General features: G+C 33.9%; 1 protein-coding gene across 2 annotated transcripts in view; it reads right to left on the bottom strand.

The window, feature by feature from the left end:
- Eip63E (cyclin dependent kinase Eip63E) overlaps positions 1–22,816 on the bottom strand; it is a 68,473-nt gene that overhangs the window by 42,067 nt on the left and 3,590 nt on the right. Inside the window, exon 1 of one of the 2 annotated variants that reach the window (XM_013316863.1) lies at positions 13,578–13,981. The exons of the other annotated variant lie outside the window; for it this stretch is intronic. Coding sequence (XP_013172317.1) covers positions 13,578–13,641 — 64 coding nt within the window. The 5' untranslated portion in view covers positions 13,642–13,981. Of the gene's footprint in view, positions 1–13,577; positions 13,982–22,816 lie in introns of those variants that run through there. 2 annotated transcript variants of the gene reach the window in all.

Here is a 22,816-nt window from a genome sequence, read left to right as displayed (position 1 = left end):
ACTTTCTCCGACACTTGACGATGTTATCTAAATATTTTTTGTCTGCTCGAATTTAGACCGCAAATTTTATTTTCGCCATGTGTTATTATAAAAGTTTTTATCGTCTCAGATTCAGTCCATCATATTTATACAAGCACATGACCTCAATATGATGACTAAATAATCTACCCCAAGATATATTAAAAAAACAACCGTTTATGTTTGGTAAGACTACATTCAATCGCTATCGACTTCAAGTAGTTTGGCTGAGATCCCAGACGGTGCGAGTGGGAACTATAGTCGCGAGCCATCCGACCGGTTTATCTCGGACAAACTGCATTGGATCCTACAGCGTTGGCCTAGAAAGCGAATCGCTCGTTGGAAATTACTCTCACGTCTCAATTAATTGAAACTGACAAATTTTATTTTGCCGATGTTGCATCGGATTGGAGTTGCTTATGAATACCTGAAGAAAAGCAATTGGTAGAAAATACATATCTAGAATGAAAGATATTGAGGCTTGAAATGCCGGATGAACTACTTTTATGCTATCAATACACGCAAATATAAAGACGTTAATTACATATTAAGCCCAGCTATTATAATAACCACAGATACTAAAAAATTAAACCACACACACCACAAATATTATAAAAAAAACGAAATTATCTAAATTTTGTAAAGAGTCGTATCAGTACACCTCCAAGAACAGCAGAGCTAGAACAATTTAAAAAAAAATAATTTCCTCACAAAACCAAAAGTTCATTGTTAGTAAGTCCGAAAAGACATTAGCCACGGTTCTAAACAAGTGAATGTGAGCAAGATCTCCGAAGAAGCTTTACTTTCGCAAACAAAAAGAAGTAATAGCAAATATAGCAAGAATCGAAAAGTAAAGAATACTGAATGTATACGAGCTGTAAAACTGTGCTAGTGTCAAGTTATTAACTGGATTTATGAAGTTACGTCAACAAGTAGATTACGGGCAAGTTTTACACAAGTAGTCGTTGCAAAGAGCTTTTACTGCACCATAAAGGTCACATTACGCACATTATGTATGTACTTCGTATTATGATTGAAAGTGAATAGGTATATGTATTAAAATTTGGTATTAAAAACTTAAAATGACATATCACTTCAACCAGAATGATATGACCAGGGCCGGCGTTAGGGTAAGGCGCGGTTGGGCGATCACCCAACGGGGGAGACCGTCACCGGCGACTGAGGGTTGCCTCCCCCCCGAGAGGGAGCTGCCTCTGCAGCTGGCGCAGACGGGGCCGCGGACGAGAGCGAAAGCGTGCCCGTGGCCCCGTCCCGATGCGTTGGAGGAACAGAGGGGTTTAGTGGGTATGCCTCCGCTATGGAGGAGAATGGGCGATCACCCAGGGCGCTGAATAGACAGGGGCGCGAATTACACTGTCTTACATAACCCAGTGAAGCCCCTCCTCCGGCATGGTAAAAAAAGGCGTCATAGATCTTGCCCTGAGGGTTAAGCTAAAACCGTTCAAGTTATGATCATACGTATTGGGCTAAGTAGTTCTCCATATTTAAGTTGTATAACAGAGACATGTCCCTTATAACATCAATAGTTTTGAGGTTTTTTGTGCAAACAGACCCTTATAACGCATCAGTGAGCAATAGGCCTTATGATAACACGGCCACTATATGCAAACAAGGCTCACTATCTAATCTGACAGAGTGACGGCAAGCGACAGCAACCGTGTCCGATGTACGCACATAATTTGTTACACCTCGTCGTACGCATTGTAGAAAGTCAAATGTTTGTAATACCTATGTGTACCAGAATCTTAGCTGATATATACGAAATTGACGCGGTGTTTATTAGGCCCTTAGTGTAATTTCAAATTAAGGAAACAACAAGATTGACTGGAATCTTTTAATACGCTTACGTGATGCAATCATATAATGCCTTAGAGAATGCTTTTGTAGGCAATGATTATTGATTGTATTTAAGTAAATGTATTCAAAACATTTTTGATTAATATTAGTATATAAATATTTTATACATTGGGTGCTCATAAAATACATTACGATAATTTCAGACCATTTCAAAGGCGCTCTGTGAGTTCCGTAAATTCCTAAACCTTGACACTTGGCACTAGAGAGAGAAAATAAAAGGAGAGATGGTTTATGTTAGTATTTTTTTTCTTTTCGGCACCCTCCCCATACCATAGAGACAATCTCCAAGATAACAATCCTATATAAAGCTGTCTCAAGGGCAAAAACTAAAAAGTATTTGGTAAACAAAACTATAAACATAATGAGATAAAGTTTAACGACTCGAACATTGCCAAACCAAGTGTAGCCAATGAAATTTAAAGTAAATTCAATTATTTATCAGCTGAAGAGAGTGTCTAAAACATGAAAAATAACATCCTACTAAGACGTATACATTATTCCATCGTAAAACATTTTTTCGGAGTATGCCATTCACACGAAAATATGTTTTAGCACCCGAGGGTAACATTTAGTGTGTATTCAAGATCATTATCCATTATACGTGATATAAAAAGCCGACGAACGTATCTGTGTACGTCGGTTGCATAAATTTACGATATATAAACATCCAACGAGCTAAGTACTCATAATTTACCGCAACATCCTCGGCACCGAGGCCGGCAGGAAACGATACTTTGAACCTCACGCGAAAATGTAGCAGACCGTAGAGAAATATCAAAAACCGCAGCCAGCGACTCCGCCCGTGTTAAATTAAAAAAAAAATAGTAGCCTGTATTATTCCAGAGTATGTTCTACATCTGTGCCAAATTTCATCGAGATCTGTTTAGCCGTTCCGGAGATACCTCCAAACAAACATCCATCCATCTAAACATACACATTTATAATATTAGTATGATTTTATCAAAGTTTAATTGAAATAACATGGCATCTTCTTTCAAATAATATTTCAAATTCTATCTAAATCTTACATCATAATAAACAATATCTCAAAGCCAAAATAAACTAAAATGTACCTGACATTCCAATCAATTCTCTAATCCTTTGTTACCTCTAATAAAACTTTCTTTCATGGATCCAAATATTCTGTAGTACCTGTGGGATCCAAACAATGTTTACGCTACAAGCAAAAGGCAATTTCAAAACTAAACAACTTCAAACTTTACGTCTTTGGGCTTTACAAGAGAATTCTTGAGGCAATAAGACGTCAATGGAGTGTCTCCGCAGACCCTACAAACAGTAAAAGCTTAGCCACAAAGAGCCACAAAGCAATAACGAAAATACTACTCCCCACAGAGCTTCTGTAAAACGAATAAAGGGTTCAATCAGTACGAGCCGTAACAATAAATTGGGTAGTTGATGGGCCTCAGATATGACGGTTCCGCATACCGTTTGGCTCATTTCTACCTCCCACGCGTCCCCTGTCGGCCGGGGAAGCGACACATCTACATGGCAGGCAGATTATAAATGCTATTTCAGTAATATGTTGAAATGCCCTCGCGTTTGCGGGAATGAGGAAAACACACGAGAGTCATCGCTGCAATATGTTTCCTATAGAAGCATATACATTTGTTTTAGTAACCATAACAACATATGCATTAAATGTAGAAAATAATTACGGTTAGACAACGATCAAAGAGCATTGTTGGGTCAGGAATCAAAGCACTTGTAATCTACAGGTTCTGGGTTCGAAACCATGTCATGTACTAATGTGTTTTTCAATTTCCGATTTACATATATGTACATTTATCGTTCATACTGTGAAGGAAAACATCGCGGTGCAACCTGCACATATCTGCGAATAAAATCAAGATATGTTTGAAGTCAATAAACCAACACTGGTTCAGCGTTCTTGTTTATGGACCAGTTACCCCTAACGTAGAGTAGGCTTCGAGCCCCTCAGTGAGTACGTATAGTGAGCTGATGATGATAAACGATCTAAAATCTTTAGTCCACAACAAAATTTACCAATGTCTCTTGTAACAATATGACCCGCAGTAGACCTTATAATAAAAAAAATATTATTTATTGAACTGTAGAGATTCGTAGAAACGTATGATGCAAAACAATGTTACATCATTCGATTGCACAAAACAGTAAGACAGCACAAACATTCACTGGAGCTGAGAAAAACGTGGGCGCTACAAGTTCAACGCCTACTCTCGTTATATCTGATGTCATGCCCCCTTATTCTATTATTGTTCTTTTTACTACGAAAATTGTAATATTAAAGGCAAATTCATTTAAACCATTTTATATTAAACTAAAGTCAGATAACTTATTTTTATTTACTATTTTATATTAAAACAGTGAATTGTTTACTTATGATGCGAATAAATATAAGTGTTTTTATTGCACTTACAACCACAATAATAGCGCTTCAAATAACCTCACATCAAATCATATCTAGGCTGATGTTAAAAAACTATTTTTCAACAAAACTTCATTCCAGTAAAACAGTCAAAAGTACTTAAACACGTCAATCTCCGGCATCAGGAAAAAATACTAAATAATTTAAGCAATGTCCAATTTTATACATGTCATATTTACATACAAAAATCATGTTCGTTATGTTTGTGCCGAAAATCAAACAAGGCGTGTTATCAATCAAAACCCGACGCAATGTTATCACCGGTCGTCCCAAAAATAAATCGTAAGTACTTTGTTCTAGTTACAGCGAAACTACAACGACGAATACAAAATATACATGAACACTACAGAACAGTAATGATAGTTCAATGTATGAGTTTGATTTTTTAATGTCATAAATATAAATTAAATTACAATTTCCTAAAATTCTAACTTTAAAACCTTTATTATCTACTATCTTACTAATTTCTTTGTTTTAAACGTACGTAAAGTACAATATCGTATGAAAATCAGTAACAAAAATTTAATTATTCCTTAGAACAAACTACATATTTAAACTAATAAGCAATGTAAATGTAACTTGGATATCCAACACTTCTAAACCTACAAAACCTTAATTAAGGCATTTTAAACTCTATTCCTTTGATATATGACTTATATTTGTAACTATAGATGTAGTGTAAATGAAACCGGGTTTCGAAGGGTTAGTTGCCTCGGGGCGAGCCGCGAGCGTGCGAAAGTCGTTCGTCGACCTTGCGGCGCGGTGCGCGGGCGCAGCAGCCGCGTGCCATTACACCCACAAGAGTTGCTCGGCTATTAACTGGTGCATTTACATTTTGTCTGTGTTTATACTTTTAATAAACAACTTTTTTTTATCGGTAATTTACTTTGACATTATCATTAACATCAATTTAATCTGTCCAAAGGTAAAATCACTGAACCAATCGACGAGATGAGACCAATGTTACACGTTGTGCAAAATGTAGTGTTTTAAAGTTTCTATAGTGTTGAAAATATTTCACGAAGTAAAACTAAATAGATACATCAAAAATCTCATATCTACCACCGTATTAGCTTAATATAGCTATTAGTCAATATTAACCTTAAACCAAAAGTTATCAATAAAACAACGAATATCATTGGTTTATTTGTATTAATAACAGTGAGTTTCTGATACTAAAATCTCTGTATAAAACATATCGCCATCCCTATCATTATCCTTGACAAAACAGATCTTTTTAAACGGTGATTTTAGTCTTAGTAACCCACGGTAAGTCGACATTAGTGAAAGTTGTAATAAAATTAACCGTTATTAATTTACCTCAATTCTTATACTTAGCGTTTAAGAAAACCAATGACAATGTAATGAAAACATTATTTATTTATGTAAAATATATGTATATTGCATACATTATATATCGTGAGTAATAAAATAGTCTCACGATAAATATACATAGTGAACAAGAATTACATAACCGACATACACATATAACTAACGAAGCACAATGTACTACATTAGAAAGGTTAAAGTGTAGGAAGGACGGTTTTCGTAATCAAGTTATTGCAACTAAGAGTAACCAGATACTATTATCTAGTAGTTAAAGTTCTTGATTTGTTATCTGCAGGTCCTGAGTTCGAAGCACGCTACGCTTATTTATTTTTCGATTAACATATGTATATTTATCCAAAGTTCTTACGGTGAAGAAAAATATCGTGATGCAACCTGCACATATCTGCTAAAAAAAGATATGTGTGAAGTCAACCGACCCGCACTGAGCCAACGTGGTTGGCTATGGTCTAGTCACCATTAACTTAGAGTAGGTAACGTAGTGAACTGATGATAATGATGAAAGTACTAATTAATGTGAATTAAACAGCAAAACAAATCGAACAACACGAGGAAGTTGAAAATCAAACGAGGTCAGTCATTAAATTTGGTTACCACAAAATTACTAGTTACGAATGTTCCATTTAACATTACCAAAATAACATATTCCTATGATATAATAATTACAGTAGTTAAATTGAAAATTATTAGCGAGAATATGTTTACAAAGTATTTACTAAATAAGCTATAAATAAACCTATAAGTGTTATGTTATAAAACGATGTCAAAACACGATCTGAACATCGATGTAGATCGCAATATAAGAAGTAGTTGAATACGTGCCAAGAATTTGTATACAAACTTATTATAGCGCCATACATTTCACATCAGGAAATAATTTAAGTTAATAAACTCATTCGTATCTTCATAATAGCATTAGCAAAAGAAATTTTTAAAAATAACTCATCAATGTTTAAAAGCGATACCCTTAAGACCTTAATGAACATTAATTGACCCTAAATGCACTTTAAACTTTTTATGTTAAGTAACGTCAGTATTCCGGAAATATATTAAAAAATAAACATTATTAGTTATTTTTTGGTTTATATATAGAGTGAGTACAGAGGTAAAGACCAAAGAAAGTATGGGTGGATTGTGTGAAAGAGGATATTATGGGCAAAAGGGAAGTAATTCAGAATTATGGCTGATAGAGATGAAAGAGTACTAGATTCAGTGCCGAACCATAGAGAAAAGGTCAAGATGATGACTTTTAGGTTAAAATATAATAATCCTAAATTGGCAAAGACATTTTTCCTCAACAGTTTCAAGTGATACATTAAGGAGAGTTGGTTGCGTCAGCACTTAACGAGCAGTTGGAATTGGTGAGTCAGAGGCGCCCAGACTTTGAGAAGCTCGTGGTTATGAATCACTTCGTTTGGTAGGTCATCGATCAGAATCCCTTTAAGTTTATGTAAGTGCGAAGTTTCGTAATTTGAAACAAATTACATAATGGTACCGTAAGAATATTAATACCCTTTTCTGATTTATTATTATTATTCAAATTGATGAATTGTAAATTAGATATAATTTTTAATGGATTCAATTTGAAACGCAGTGAAAGTTACTTTATCGGTTTATTTACTCGGTACATTTTTTAAAGTTTAAAGAACCAGCGCTGCTCCTATGTATGTGTTTATTGAATTTGTTGCTTGCAACAGACTTAAAAATTTAAACCCACGTCTAGCAATTGGCTACTTTCAAACATTGATATAAATGTACTACGTTTTACAGCAAATTCTATTCTACACGGAATTATTTCTTCCAAAAGATTTACATTAAAAATATTTTCTCAAATGTTGTTAAGAATAGGAAGTCTTGATAAAATCCCCATTTCAAATAATCATGTGATATAATTATCAAACCAAGGTCTTAATTAGTCGTTTTTAAACAAAGATAATTTACATAGGAATTTAAAATACACGCGTAAAATAATAAGAACAATATCACAATATACCTTGAAATTTGAAATCCTTTTTTTTAAATGATAAATTATTAACAACTTTATGCGCCATGACATTAATTACAATCAATAAAGCATTATAAAGACGACAACAAATCAATAAGCAAATTTCTCTAACTGAAACAAAGGACCATCAAAGAAACTACATCAAAAGATAATCAAATTAATTAACAGTGAGTTATAAAGGTGTCAAAGGTTGAATAATTTTATCACTTCTTAGTAAAAATCACCAGAACAGTCCTCGTATTAATCAAAAGAAACTATCGTCAGTTTAATGGACGATAAAGATCTTGCAAGGCGCTAAATATGTGAGCGGTCTCGCTTTCTTGCCTTTCGTTAGCTCTCAAATGTCTCGCCTCGACACATCCATTGCCTTTGTTAACTGTTATAGTTCAAATTTATTGACTGCATTTCTTTAATTAAATAACGTTTGTTCTTTTATGATTTCCTGTTTCTACTTCTTCATAATATTTTTAATTGTTTAGATATCCTACATTTGTTTCAACATTTTGATCTTTGACGTTATTCTATAGAAAAAGAAAATAATAATATGAGTAGACTTACAAGATGGCCATACCCATAGACAATATCTTTCAACAAGTCACGTGATTGTCACGCGTCAGTTCCATACATTTTTGAATTTGTCCCCGCTGGAATGAAGTCGGATTATCATCTCAAGGTCTTAAATTTTGCCGCAGACTGGTTAACTATCCATCGTTAAATCATATAACACGTTCAACGGAGTGCACATTAATTTTATAGAGTAGTAATAAATATTTCATGCTATAAAATGCGCTATTCAAATAAAACATGTCAAATAATTATCGTCTAGTTAAAAACTGCATCGTTTCTTAATTATTTAAATAGTCATTGTGACCTTATTGCAGACTGAGAATTTGTGTGACGTAGTTGACTAGATGTAATAACAAACGGTACCACAATGCGGCTTGCACGGCACAACTCAAATCCGTATTAACATTACAATTGTTCGCTTTGTGTGCAGGGTCACAGGTTCGAGGCCGCTGTTCACCCGTTTGCGAGCTTTATTTCGACCTTTCTTAACTTAGTTTGCCTTATCCCTTTTAAAACACGGGGTCTGAAATATCATCAGTTCGATGGCATGGTCACTCTGGATTTTAAATTCATAAACATGAAATAAAAGGCTATGTATTTCGGTATTATATACGCATACACGTTTTAATTTACATTTCCTGCGATACAATTTTGTAATTTTCTTATCTTTAATATACTGCGAAGCCCTTCAAATACGTTTTATGTAAGTCATATTAATTAGATTGAATACATCTTCCTTTAGGTCGTAACAGTATATATCTCTTTTTATATTACAATTACTAAAGATGCATAGAAAGAGGCAATCTTATTCCACAACTCTAATACATCTTTAGTTCATTCGTTCTTGGATCGAGCTACCTGCTTGCACAGCTGCGATTGAATTCCAAGGGAACCGGTTCGTTTGTTTTTGGGTCGTTGTATTTCAGTTTGCGAATATCCTTTATGGCCTTTACAATGCACTTAACGTTTAACTACTAATAAATATTAAAACAGGTTTTTGTAAGATACTCTTTAAAATTTCACTGTCAATATTTAAACCAAAGACCACGAACCACGACCTGTTCCCTCTTCCTAGATGCATTTTGCTTACTCTTAAGTTATTATTAGCTTTTAGTATATACTTGTGCGTCCACGTCGTTCTAAGACATTGCATAGTTACGATATAAATTCAACGTACTTTCATTAGAATAAGTAAATATAACATACGTAGCTATTGGACCAAATCATAGACAAACAAATACAAGTATTTGTCCCGGATAAATTATTTACAACATCAGTTTAGTCGCTTTGCAATCATTTAGGTGTACTAAAAATCCGAATCCAGTTTGTGTCGTAAAACTATAAGCCAGTGGCATTATTGATTAATTTATGACAAGATTAAAGATAAAGTCAAAATCGAGTACCTTGGTCATATGTATCGTGATTATTGAACAATTTAGAGTGGCTGTTAGACATTTTGGCACGTTCGTCACGACTGTATATTAATGATCACTCTATTATACATTAATATTCAGGTCAAGTACAATTCTATTAAAATATGATTTACTTTTTATCAACGACACATATAAAACTTTCAAGGTACAATTTTATTAATGTTATAAATGCGATTGTTTGGATGTATGGATGAATGGATGGATGTTTGTTATAAGATATTTTTGTAACGGCTCAACTTCGATTAATTTTGGCATAGATGTAGAACATAACCTGAAAGGCACACATAGGCGACTTATTTTTTTTTTTTAATTTCGCGCAGACGGAATCGTGGGCGTCACCTAGTTTGATATAATTACTAGCTAAATGCGTTATTCTGTGTTGAATAATTACTTTCATTAATGCATAGTCGTAGTTAAATCGATACTATTTTCTTATATCATTTTAAATTATCATTCCATTGGGAAATATTTTATTAAAGAAGCTCCTAGCGTGTGCAATGACATCATTAGCTATTTGTTTATAAACAAAATGAGTCATTTGCAGTTATAAATGATAATGAATAAGACGCCACTTCTACGCGTTTTAACATATTTTTGTGTAAATTTTATTTGATTTAATAACTATTTTTTACATAAACCTAATCACATGTATTTCAATATAGGATGACCCAAATTCGTATTGAGGACACGATAAAATACTGTTAAATATACATAATTTTCCAACTTAAACACCAGAAAAAGCCTTTTAAGGATGATTAAGCAAGTATTAATATACTATATTAAATATGACCTTTCTGATATTATTCAATACAAGTTTTTACCCTCTTGAAAATTATTCATAATAATTTCAATGAACTTCCTACAATTTAAACAGTCAACGTGTGTCATAAAGTGGAAACGACTCAAGACTATCTTGTAATCTCAAGGTTCTCTATAATGACCACTTTTAATCGACAAGTTTGCAATCACGTTCTGATGTTGGAAAGGAAATGTGATATGAAACATTTAAATTGCTCTTCTTGAATATAATTATCATAAATAAAGCCACAGAAAGACTCATAGTACATAACGTGACTAGTATTTTTAACGTTATTAGGTACATGAACTTCTGTACAAACACATCTTTCCTGGTATTAGAATATCCGAAGTTAGTTATCTTAGAAACAGCCAGATTAGCACATCGTTTTCAAGCTTGCAAATCTTAATAAAAAGTCCATAAGCATTATAAAGTGCTACAAAAATGTCTGTACAAAAAATCTTTAAATGTAGTTTAACAGAATTTCTAGACAACAAGCAGTCACAAGTTAATTGAATGGTGAGCAAGTTGCACGCTGGTCGTGGTTGGAACAAAAAAAAAAGACCCAGACATTCCCCGCGTAATGAGGTCTGTATCTTCGTTTTATAACCTCCATACACAACTTTCATAATGAAGCCTAACTGTACACGATTTAATTATGACTGCGCCATTCTTTCTCAACACATCCTTTCTGTTAAAAAATATATGCGAGAGCAATAATAACTGCATGGCTTCTCGTGGAATGCAGTTTTATATTCATAACTAACGCCTCTCCCTACTAGCTCGTTTAATATTTTCTACATAAAAAAAAATTCATCTTCCGATACCAGAGTATTTTATATAACCAATCATCAAAAGTTATAGTTCTGAAAAGATTTATAAAGTCATGTTTATTTAACCTCATTTTGGTACTAATGTATTGGGTAGTTAACAAACTTAAATTATGAGCATATTTAATAGCACGAATTTGATAGAACGAGTGGTTTAATATTGTGATAATTGACCTAAATTAACCCACAGTTAAAGTAAGAAATGTCAAAACACTGTAAACTAAAAAGTAAGCATTATTTTACTAGTAAAATGAAACTGATTTTCAATGAAGATTATAGATTTCTTGTTAAGATCGCCTTAAGTTTTATTAGGATCGATAAAGTGGCCAATAATTAATGAATAATACACATCAAATATTATGTCCACAGATTAATAATAAACTTATTATTTAATAAATTTATAGAAACAGATACGAGTCAATTCATGTCGATCAAACAATCATGTTTGATGTTAGTGAGTTGTTATAATATAATTTAAACTAATCCTAAATAATATTCAATATTCTTATACATATTACACAACTCTCGCAAACTATTTTCAGTTAAAATTAGGTAGTTCTAATGATTATCAACGTACTTTTGAGTTTTCTGTGGGCTAACTGCCAAACATTGGAGCAAAAGACCTTCGTTATTCAAATATTTAGTGTATGTAACGGCACAATTATCCATACTATTTTGTTAAAAAGCACAATTTTTGCCCTGATTGGAAAGAGCCAATGATTCGTATCCGGGGCGGTCGTTGACCCGGCAGAGGCACCTGCGCCGGCGCAGCGGTGGCGGATCCCGACCAAGGTCGTTTAGATTTTCACGCTCTGAATCATCAAACGCCGCCCTAAGGTCACATCTCGCTAGACGAAATTACAAGATGGCTTCCTCGCGCTTTACGTGAACCTTTCAAAATGGCGCCCTTGACAGACGTGTGTGCATTGCGCGTTCGAAATTCGAATGTCGGTTACAGCGGCAGTTTGATGGCATAGTAATTAGCTTCTTAGAACAAAGTCGTTAGCGCAGTAGTTTACTTGATAGAAATCTTTAACTGGAAAACGATTTATGAAACATTAATATAGAATTTTAAATACGTTTAAATTTCATGTTAACAACAAAAACAAAATAATTGACCTGTAAATATTTACATGTAGAGTTGTAGATATAAAAAATGACCTAAATTTTAATGCTTATTAAACTCGAAAGAATTAAAGTCTAAAATAGTTAAAGGCAATATTTCTTTGTCATTTACTTATTTACTTGAGAAGTTTCCAAACTAACGACCGTTACCAGTCGTGAACTGTCCGTTGAATAGGTTAACAAAAAATACTATAAAAACTAACCTTTCCGGCATACACTTTAAGTTCTTATATCTACTAGCGTTATCAAAAACGAGATTTTATTACAACTTCATTAATATTTAAACAACAATCCGCTACCGCTCACAAACCAAACGATGTTAATTTTAATACATTCAGGAAGCGCAGACGGAAGACGAATCTTTTTTGTTAACGTAAAATAAAAACGGTTTTTAAAACTGAATTAAAGTCGACCTCTGTGGAATTCAACACAAAGTCGTCGTGAAATTTCATTTACATTAATGTTTTTACTCAAGTATTACAAGATTCTTGTAATGACGTTTAAAATAGTGTATTGTGACGCGGTAGATTATAAAACTAACTAGTGTTTAATTAACATCAATAGCGTATATAAAATATAACAATACCGTTACATTTATGTCCTGTTTACATTATGCCAGTGAGGACGTACAGTCTATGTTAGACCAGTGCTACTGTCTTACTGTACTGGACTAATGTAAACGAGGCATTAAGGTAAGCATAATGCTAGTTGGAACATGAATCGCAGTCATGCAAGAGAAATATACGTCGAGTGTATGAAACTTGAAGTGCAGTTAAGCGCACATCAAAGATTTAACAAAAAAAAATAATTGTATACTCGAAGCTCGCTTTGATTGTATTTCATTAGTACAAAAATGTACATCGCAAAATGTATTACAATACATTCACAGTTAGAATTTAAAATTATAATTTATGTTTAATTTTAATAAACTGGTTTGTGACACATAAAAGTATCGAGAAGTATTATCACGTTTAACAGGATACGAATAGTTTTTAGAAACAAATCGTCTTAGCAATTCCAATTCGTATTTGATAATGATTAATTAACTAAATGTTATAAGCTGCGTCATATCATAACAGTGTCATTTTGTCACGTTCATCGTCGTGTGAATGCGAGGCACAACTTCATAGTACATGTAATATTTTATTACCTTCAGATATTGTGGGCAGCACGTTGACAAAGCTAACGATACCAACGCCTGTTAGCTGACTCATTCACAAAATTAAATCAACACTGTACGGGGAAACGCTCGCAGACGGCTCGAAACCGACGCGGACGGGACTGAGCAGCCAAAACAATACGGTAACACACAACACTTATCACGCCAGCCTACATAGATAAACCCTCGATATTTGATGTATCGGCCTTTTGGATTTAACACGGCGAATGTGCCGGCACCCCGATAATCCGTTACAATTTATCGAATGGTCAATAAACACACTTTTTCCATAATAAGCGAAAACGTGAACTGACACTTGTGTGTGGCCTAGATCTCTGCTGCGATGCGCGTGCGCCGTCCTTCTGTTACGAAGCGCCGGAGCGAACTGCGCGCGCTACGAAGTGCGGACTACCGACGCGAAGGCAACGCCCGCGGCCCGCTCACCAAGTCACCAACACACCTTATCTTTGATGACAGCGCTCGACCGTTTACTGCAACCACTCGACTGGTTACTTTATCCAGGCGATGTTATTTAGCGAATAGCATTGCAATATATTCTATAGACATAGTCTTCGAGAGAAAGGATTGTATTTCCCATGACGATAACTAAAGGAAAACTTACACTGTAAACATTCACGTTTTATTGTTCATCTATATCGTTTGTATGTTTTATACGATTGTAACTGTCTCATGTTACATTTATTACAACAACACATGCATTCAATACTCTACATTTTACCCCATTTTATGTACGCAACATTTCGCACTTTCATTTTAAATAATGTCATATTTCTCTGCAAATTAAAGAAAGTAGTTTAAATAAACTGTTAATTTTATCTCCTAACAAACGTTGGATTATGCTTATGTATAATCTTTTTAAAGATATTAAAATAAGAAATAACTTCAGGCAACACAGATAACCTTTAATTCCGTACGTCTCATTAGATTTATAAGGTCTTTAGATCTGGTTTCCTGTACAAAGATATATGTATACGTGGTAATTAAATATCCATTGTAATATATTATAAGTCTGAGAAAGTCATTGAGAAAAGTCTCAAAAATGAATTGTCTTTACTATAACAAAGCGCTCCTAAAGGAAATTTTAATAAAGCACTGCTTCTCAGAAAAGCAGGAGTTGTATGTACACTTTATTTTACAACATACATATATTGCAATATCAAAGAAAGGAATCTCCTTCAAACTAGCGATTCTTTGTAAAGGCTCAAAGCCTCGCAGCCGAATAATATATTCTAAAGAAACTATACAATGTTTAATTAATGCTTTCTTTATTAGGAATTTACAATTATTAAGTATTAATTTTTATGATACTATAGTATAAGGATCGTGCTGAGTGGCGTGCCATTGGAGAGGCCTATGTCCAGCAGTGGACTAATATAGGCTGATGATGATGATAGTATAAAATACACTTTTTTTAATTTTACTGAGAATTTTTAAAGACCAGAAGTGAGTCAGGCCATACTTTATAGTGAGAGTGATGAATTAAAAAATAAGATTAAAATAAACAATACGAAACTAGTCTATAGTAACTAGTTAAGATGATACCCTCGCGAATCAATTAAGGAACGGAAATTTTAAATTAATTAGTTCGATAAAGACAATGATAACCATAAACAATTTTAAATTGAAGACTAATAAAATAACTTTTATATCATACCTTTAGATTCTAAGTTGAAATTTACGAAACACTTTTTACGTATGTCTAAACCTGAATAATCGTACTATAAAGATTTTGAACACCGTTTTGACAAATACAGCTAGCAACACAAATTTGTAGAATTAACCAGGAGAGAGACAAGCATCGAAATAAACCCGCATTGACCCGCATATTTTTATTTGAAGCGCATAATAAACATAAGTAAACATTTGCTTACTAATATTATAAATGCGAATGTTTAGATGGTTGGATGTTTGTTTGAAGGTATCTCCGGAACGGCTCAAAGGATCTCGCTGAAATTTGGCATAGAGCGTAGTCTGGAAGAACACATAGGCTACCTATTAAGTTTTTTTTTAATTTCGCGCGGATGAAATCGCGGGCGACAGTTAGTTTTGAAAAAATCATTAGATCACGTTAGGTCTCTGCGTCAGTGTTATTTTACACATAAAAATTAAACGAATAACCTCAATATTTCAACGCGCTCTACATAAATACTTTGTTAAGGTTAGCATTTCAAATATTTATTTGCGATTTAAATTTTATTAGCTACATATAGTTGATTTCATATGTTACTCTCCATTATAATTTATTACCAACTGACCGCAGGATCCTATTGTTACTATTGCCATTCAGTCGGCACGTGATATATTCATATTAAACGGGCAAAACATATTAATACAATACTAAGGAAGCAAGAATTATTCCCAAGAAATAAGTAAACAACTGTTTAGGCCAATTAACATAATATGGTAACCGGATTTAAATACGTTATCAATATATAAATAAATTGGTTATTTTTATTGCATCTGTTTAATTAAACAAATGTGGTTATTTTTTAACTATTTATTGAATAGTTACTTGAAAATAATAAATATAAGAAAAATAGCGTGCATTATGGTAGCAAACACTTATGTCCAATGAATAATTGTTGCCAGCATAGAAAAAAAAATTATACTAATTTAAATGTTGCCAATACAAAAACAAATTAATGAGAATGTTATAAAAACAATTTAATAATTTATGTGAATTAATTGAACAGCATCGTTTAACTTTTTATTCAATAACGCGCAAACTAAACCTCACAATAGATATGATATCAAATTTCTTTTAATTTAACAGATTATTAAAAAAAAATCATCCATCTCATTTTGTTTATAACTTAGATAATAATGTCTTCTCATTCATGTGTTACGGCAGTGGAAACCCACTATTAAAGCACACACAAAACAAAAGTAACCGTGCGTTTCTTACACCAAAATCTCAGTGTAATAATTTACTTCTTACTGTTATCCCTGTCTTTCCTCTTTGAGAAAACAGAGATAACAATATTTTAAACGAGGATGACTTCAGAAACACACTGTTAGTGCTTTAACGTCACACTTCCCCATACAAGCGGACAAGGCCGTGCTCTACGTTCATGCACCCTACGAACAATGACTACACTGATAGAATATTGATGTATGCTGTATAGTGTCAGAATTATCTTTGTTCAAGATCTACTCACAAATTAATGCCGATAGGTATTTGACGCCCTCGATGAACAATGATACGTTTAATTTTACACAGCACGTAGTAGCTCCATACATTGAGTTTTAAAAAGGATATTAAACAATGATTAAATAAATAAGTACATTGTTTTAATATGAAACATATTCAGTCAAACTGCCACAAATAAGTCGTTAAATGGACACTAAGGGCTATCCATAGTGTATATTTGGGTATAGCAGAAACGTCTCTTTAGATGGTTTTGAGGAATGCATAGAGATTGTAGAGATCCTCCGAAAGAAAAACTTAGACACATCTACTACTTTTTGGGGTTCCGTACCTCATAGGAAAAAACGGAACCGTTATAGGATCACTTTGTTATATCTAGTTGAATTATTACTTGCTAAAATAATACACGATAGAGGCAAATAGGTGTTCGAAGAACTCGTTAGCACAGCAACTTTTATCTGAGTGGGAAGATGTTTGATTGCACTGGGGAAATCACAATTACATCACCAAAGAAGCTGTTCATTGGCTGTTTCTTAAGTAACATCAAATCTAAAACCAACGCTGCTAATTCGGATAATGCATTTATCATCTTGATTGTATATTTTTTATACTTATTATACTATTTTTTTTTACAGAACTAAAACTATAATTTTTTTTATAGTAACATGCGAGTAACATGGCAACATTTCAAGTAAAGGTTTTTAAGGTACTTTTAGCAAACGGAAATGGAAGTGGACTTTCCGGATGAGAGGATGCATGGAATGGGAAAATATTTTCTCTCTGTGCATCCTTTCCTCCGTCGATTAAAGGTAGGCAACGCATATGCAATTGCGGATGTCTATGGGCAGCGGTCGCTTCGCTATTTCAGCGATTTCAGGTGGCCGCTCGCTCGTTTGCCCCCTTATGATATAAAAAAAAGTTTATATTAGTTTGGGTATTCCTATTTCTTATTGAACCATATAAACCCTTCTAATTCTCTTTGGGAAACAAGTATAAAAACATGTTTTTGAACATATATTTAGACAATGAAACCATAGTCACTGCTTACAAAGTATTATGAACGTAATATTTTTCAATCGGAAATATTGAGTAGATTTAACATTTAAATTCCATGAAGCGACTTCGGCGAATTAACGCACTACGATAGGGTTACCATTTATACTAATTATTTGGAGACATGTATTCCAATAGTATGCAAATTACCTACCTACAGCCATGAGAACGTCATAGTTCTAATTCTGTTTATTTCTCGACATTAAAAAAAAAATATATATGAGATGGCGATTTGGTGAACTTGATACATGACCAAACTGGTCAATAGTCTTGGCAAGCCCTAATGAACCTTAACACTTATATCTTAATTCGATTAAAATTTTAGCAATTTTAATATACAAGAATTTATCGGAAGTTCTGAAAGCAATCAATATTGGCAACCAGCCTCGGGTCATTTAAAAATACATTAAAATTGCTTATCGAGAAAGCTCTAGAAGAATTTTTTGACTGATTTTTTTATAAATCGTACTCTTATGACCTGTAATTTAAATATTACCAACAAATTGTATTGTATAATATTAATTTTTGTAAAAGGGAAAAAAGAAAAATATCTTTACGTATACAATGTGCATTAAACAACAAGTGACACAAAGAGATAAGCAGATAGATCCAATTACTCAGCAACGTTGCTTTCTATTGAATGACTCCATAAACCATCAAGGTGGCTACCTTAGTGAAGTATATCTATAATACTAAGTAACTTCGAAGGCTAAAACCATTTAAATATGCTATTGCCATTTCTTGGAAACAAAATACAAAAGCATAAAAATAATGACAAAATAATTATTTGTAATTTAAAAATATAATCAAATAAGACTCAAATTTTGTTAAAAAAATTATATATTTTAACTACATCATATACAACACATAGTATACTTACTTTTCTTATTGGTGTCGAACCTGTCTTCGTGGCCATTGCACGTCCTATCGTCATCGTAGTCGTAGACTTTGAAACTGTCGAAGGAATACAGTTTGACGGCTTTGTTGCGACTTTTTACGAAACCGCCGACCGCCGGCTTGTGAAACTTCCGATATTCAAAAAGGTCAACAGTACGTTCACTTACTTTTACGTGTTTTTTTTTGGTTATTTATAAACACAGACTATAACCTCACTCCAACACAAAGTAATATTGTCAGACTCGGCGCACAAGTCCGATACGAACTTTCGGTACTTATCAGAATACAATAGTCAGTAAACGAGTACGGGAAGTGGGATTACGCGCGTCTCATTGTCCGTCGGTTAACAATGGACGATGGTATTCGAAATACGAATTTTCCGTAGTCGATGGTTTTATTCGAAATTCAAATTGACGTCCAGGTTTCGTGAGCGAGGTGAGCGGGAGGTCAGTCGGGCGAGAGCGGCTGCCAATACGACCGCGTGCCGTCTGCCGGGCGCGCGCCCTGCCGCCACCGCGAAGCGCCGAGCCGCCGCGCCGGCGCCCGGAATTGTGTCAGACGCGGCACCCCTAGCACCCCGGCCTTTCATGAATACACCTCACTCGACGCTTAACGCATCAATACATTAGTTACCGTGTGTACGGATCGCTATTTATAATTGCTGCTTTTATATGAAAATTTCACCTCTATGTAAATGTAAAAATCATTAAAATGGCTTCTACTTATTTTTTACGAGACATAACCTATACGTATATATTGGATTATTTCTATTGCTAACACATGGAATACATATTTAATTTTATCATAAGACTCCAGTTCCATAATCCGCCTGTTGAATTAGCAAGTACGAACATAATAAATTTAAATCCTGGCAAAATTCAGCCACTATATTTCTAAAATTAATAAAAATGTACGGAATACGTTATAAATGTAATTAAACAAAAACAAAAGTTAAATTCACAATAATGTTACCACACCACCACTGCGTAGTAACTTTAAAATTCATCCCCTAAAGTGGTCGGGGTTAAAACTACGAGGTACTTAATTAAACGCTAATGCCACAAACAATGGAAAACACTTCGAAATCATAATAACCTAACAACTCATACAGAAATAATTTTTGGTTACAAACACACAATAAAATATTTGCTTATATCTATAACTTCTAGATATTTTTGATGAAAAGAAAACTTCATTCAACAAAATTATAAATCACCAGTACCAACTTTTAGTGCATTTAAGATTTGAAAATTAAAGACCTTTTTTCTATATATAATTATACTAATGTGATATTATTTTATAATAAAAATTCGTGACTCACATAAAAAGAGTAATTTTCATTTAGAACTGTATATACATCTACTAAGGTTTATTTTTAAATGCCATTAATGCGGCTTTATAATATCGTCAGTGCGTGGGAAGTTTATTGATCCTGCTCCAAAATTAGAAAAGAATCGATTTTCACACATTTCGGCATTAGATTCTTTATGAATTGCAGACGGCCTTATCTTCCACAGTTCAAATTCATGAATATAGTAGAAAGGGAGAAAAAAGAGGGGATAAATTAGGCATAAATTATATCTATTACATTAGTTTTTCATGAAACAACAAAAGCTAAGATTTTTCTTAATTGAGAAAACCATTTTCACCTTTCAGTCCTACAAAAAAATAATGTAAAATTGTTAATTTCTATGAAAATCCAAGGGAGATACGTAAGTTCCCTTTTCTACGAATAATAAAAATATGCTACAACTTCTAACATTAACGTTAATACATCTTATCTGAGCCTCTCTACCAGTATAATGAATTTCGTAAATAAAAGAGCTATCAAACTGTGCGTCGTCACGTCCAAATGTTGATAGAACGCCCACTGAGAATAAAACAATACGAAGCGATCAAAAGACCTTGCAGATTAATCTCGCTAATTGACGATAGAGCACATACCGATCGACGGAGAAATGGCCGACGGCTGACGTTACGTTGTTCAATATTTTTGAAGCTTGATTGGCATTTTCTCTGTTAAACGAAGGCAATTTCGAAATTATATGACTATAATTAATTACAAAGTGATGCGATGATAATTCGATAACTAAATTACTTACGATCCGATAGGCGTGAACATATTTGATATTCTTAGAATTTGCTTAAAAAAAATAAAGTTTATATATATTTAAATTATATTTATAAAGGGCTAAAAGAGCAGACGGCTTCAGTCGGCCCCACCCCAAGCTAGGCACTTGATAACCAGCTTTTATAGTAAGTACATCCTTCATCTGTTGTACGCACAATCGCACGGATCGCCCTTTCCGACTTTGGTATTCACATTTTTCTGAATACATCCTTTTCACGAGCCTATTCTCATTCACCGCTTTAACAAATCCAAATCACCGAACAATCGTCAATAGTGTAAAAAGCTGGTGCCTTTTTCAAAATTTCTAAAGGCGTTAACTTAACAATAATGAAGGTATTACCCTAAACTTATACAACATATCGTTCACCATCTTACTAATATTATAAATAAGATGGATGGATGGATGTTTAAAGGTATCTTCGGAACAGTTCAACGGATCTTGATGAAATTTTATATCTACATAAAACATAACTACTTATTAAGTTTTTTTTAATTCCACGTGTACAGAGTCGCGGGCGACAACTAGTTATTAATAAAGCAAAATATGAAGACTGCAGAAAACATTTAAAATAACCCCTTTGTCTGTTCTGTACTTGTAGAGTTCTAGAATATACGATAATAACAAGTCGAAAACCAGTAATTTTAAACAATTAACATCTTGAAAAGACAACCTTCATATTTAATGTCCACAACTGCTACATTGTCGTATAATGTCGGATCTATTATGTCTACAAATGACCATACGTGGCGATTGTTTTAATCAACTACTCAATATATATTCCTGAGAACAAAGACGGTCGAGAGATAAAAGAGACTTTAAAATCTCAACGATCGGACCACGGGCGCGGGCAGAGTGCTCTGATATTAAACATCAACGGATTTAGCCTTTGAAAAGAATATTTACACTGAGAGCCATCTATATGAAATGAGAATTTTTACAACAAAATTGCTCCACATATATGCAGTTTCTTATAGATTTATTCTATGGATGGAGATGGAGGAGCGTCGGTGGCTAGGAGCGTCGGTGGCTCAGTGGTCAAGCACTTGACTTGCAATCTGCAGGTCCTGGGTTCGAATCCCGCCATGTACCAATGTGTTTTTCTATTTACGATTTACATATGTACATTTATCCGACGTTCTTACGGTGAAGGAAAACATCGTGATGCAACCTGCACATATCTGAGAAGAAATTCAAAAGATATTGTGTGAAGTCAACCAACCCGCACTTGGCCAGCGTGGTTGACTATGGCCTAATCACCCTTAACTTAGGATAGGCTCCGAGCCCCTCGGTGGGGACGTATAGTGAACTGATGATGATGATATAATATTGTATGGCAGAAGAAATATTAATAACTAGCTGTCGCCCGCGACTCCGACCGCGCGTGATTATAATATTAAGCAAGATCTGTTGAGCCGTTCCGGAGATACTTCACACAAACATACAAACATCCATCCATCCATCCATCCATTCATCCATCCATCCATCCATCCATCCATCCATCCATCCATACAAACATCTAAATTGCATTCTAAAGTACAATAATATACATTCGTTATTTTGTCTATTTTAAAGCCGAAATTTCAAAACGATCAGAATACAATTTAAGGACATCTCGAAAGCATACTGTAAGAACTAAATAAAATTCCGTCAGTACGAACAACTTAAAGTATCGGGGCAGTCCGCACTGCGACAAGGCAGATGTTCCTACCAATTTCTCCGGCAAACAATCTCAAATTTAAGATTCTTGCGAACATATATTACATGTTGGTATGCGACTCTTGAGTTCGTGAAATATTTAATACAAAACCTGAATTTACACCATTACAGCCGGAGAGGAATCGTTCATTCCTCCACAAAAAATATCGGTTAATCAATCTCAAAAAACAATTTAAGAGACAAACTACAAAATTTTGGCAAAATTGATTTGACCAAAATAATAGTTTTGGAACATTTCAAATCAAAAATATTCACAAAGCTGA

Source organism: Papilio xuthus, unplaced genomic scaffold (assembly GCF_000836235.2).
Source record: "Papilio xuthus unplaced genomic scaffold, Pxut_1.1 DF826945.1, whole genome shotgun sequence".
NCBI classification, from domain to species: Eukaryota; Metazoa; Arthropoda; class Insecta; order Lepidoptera; family Papilionidae; genus Papilio; species Papilio xuthus.
Note: the sequence above shows the minus strand (reverse complement) of the source record. Positions and strands in the feature narration are given on the sequence as shown.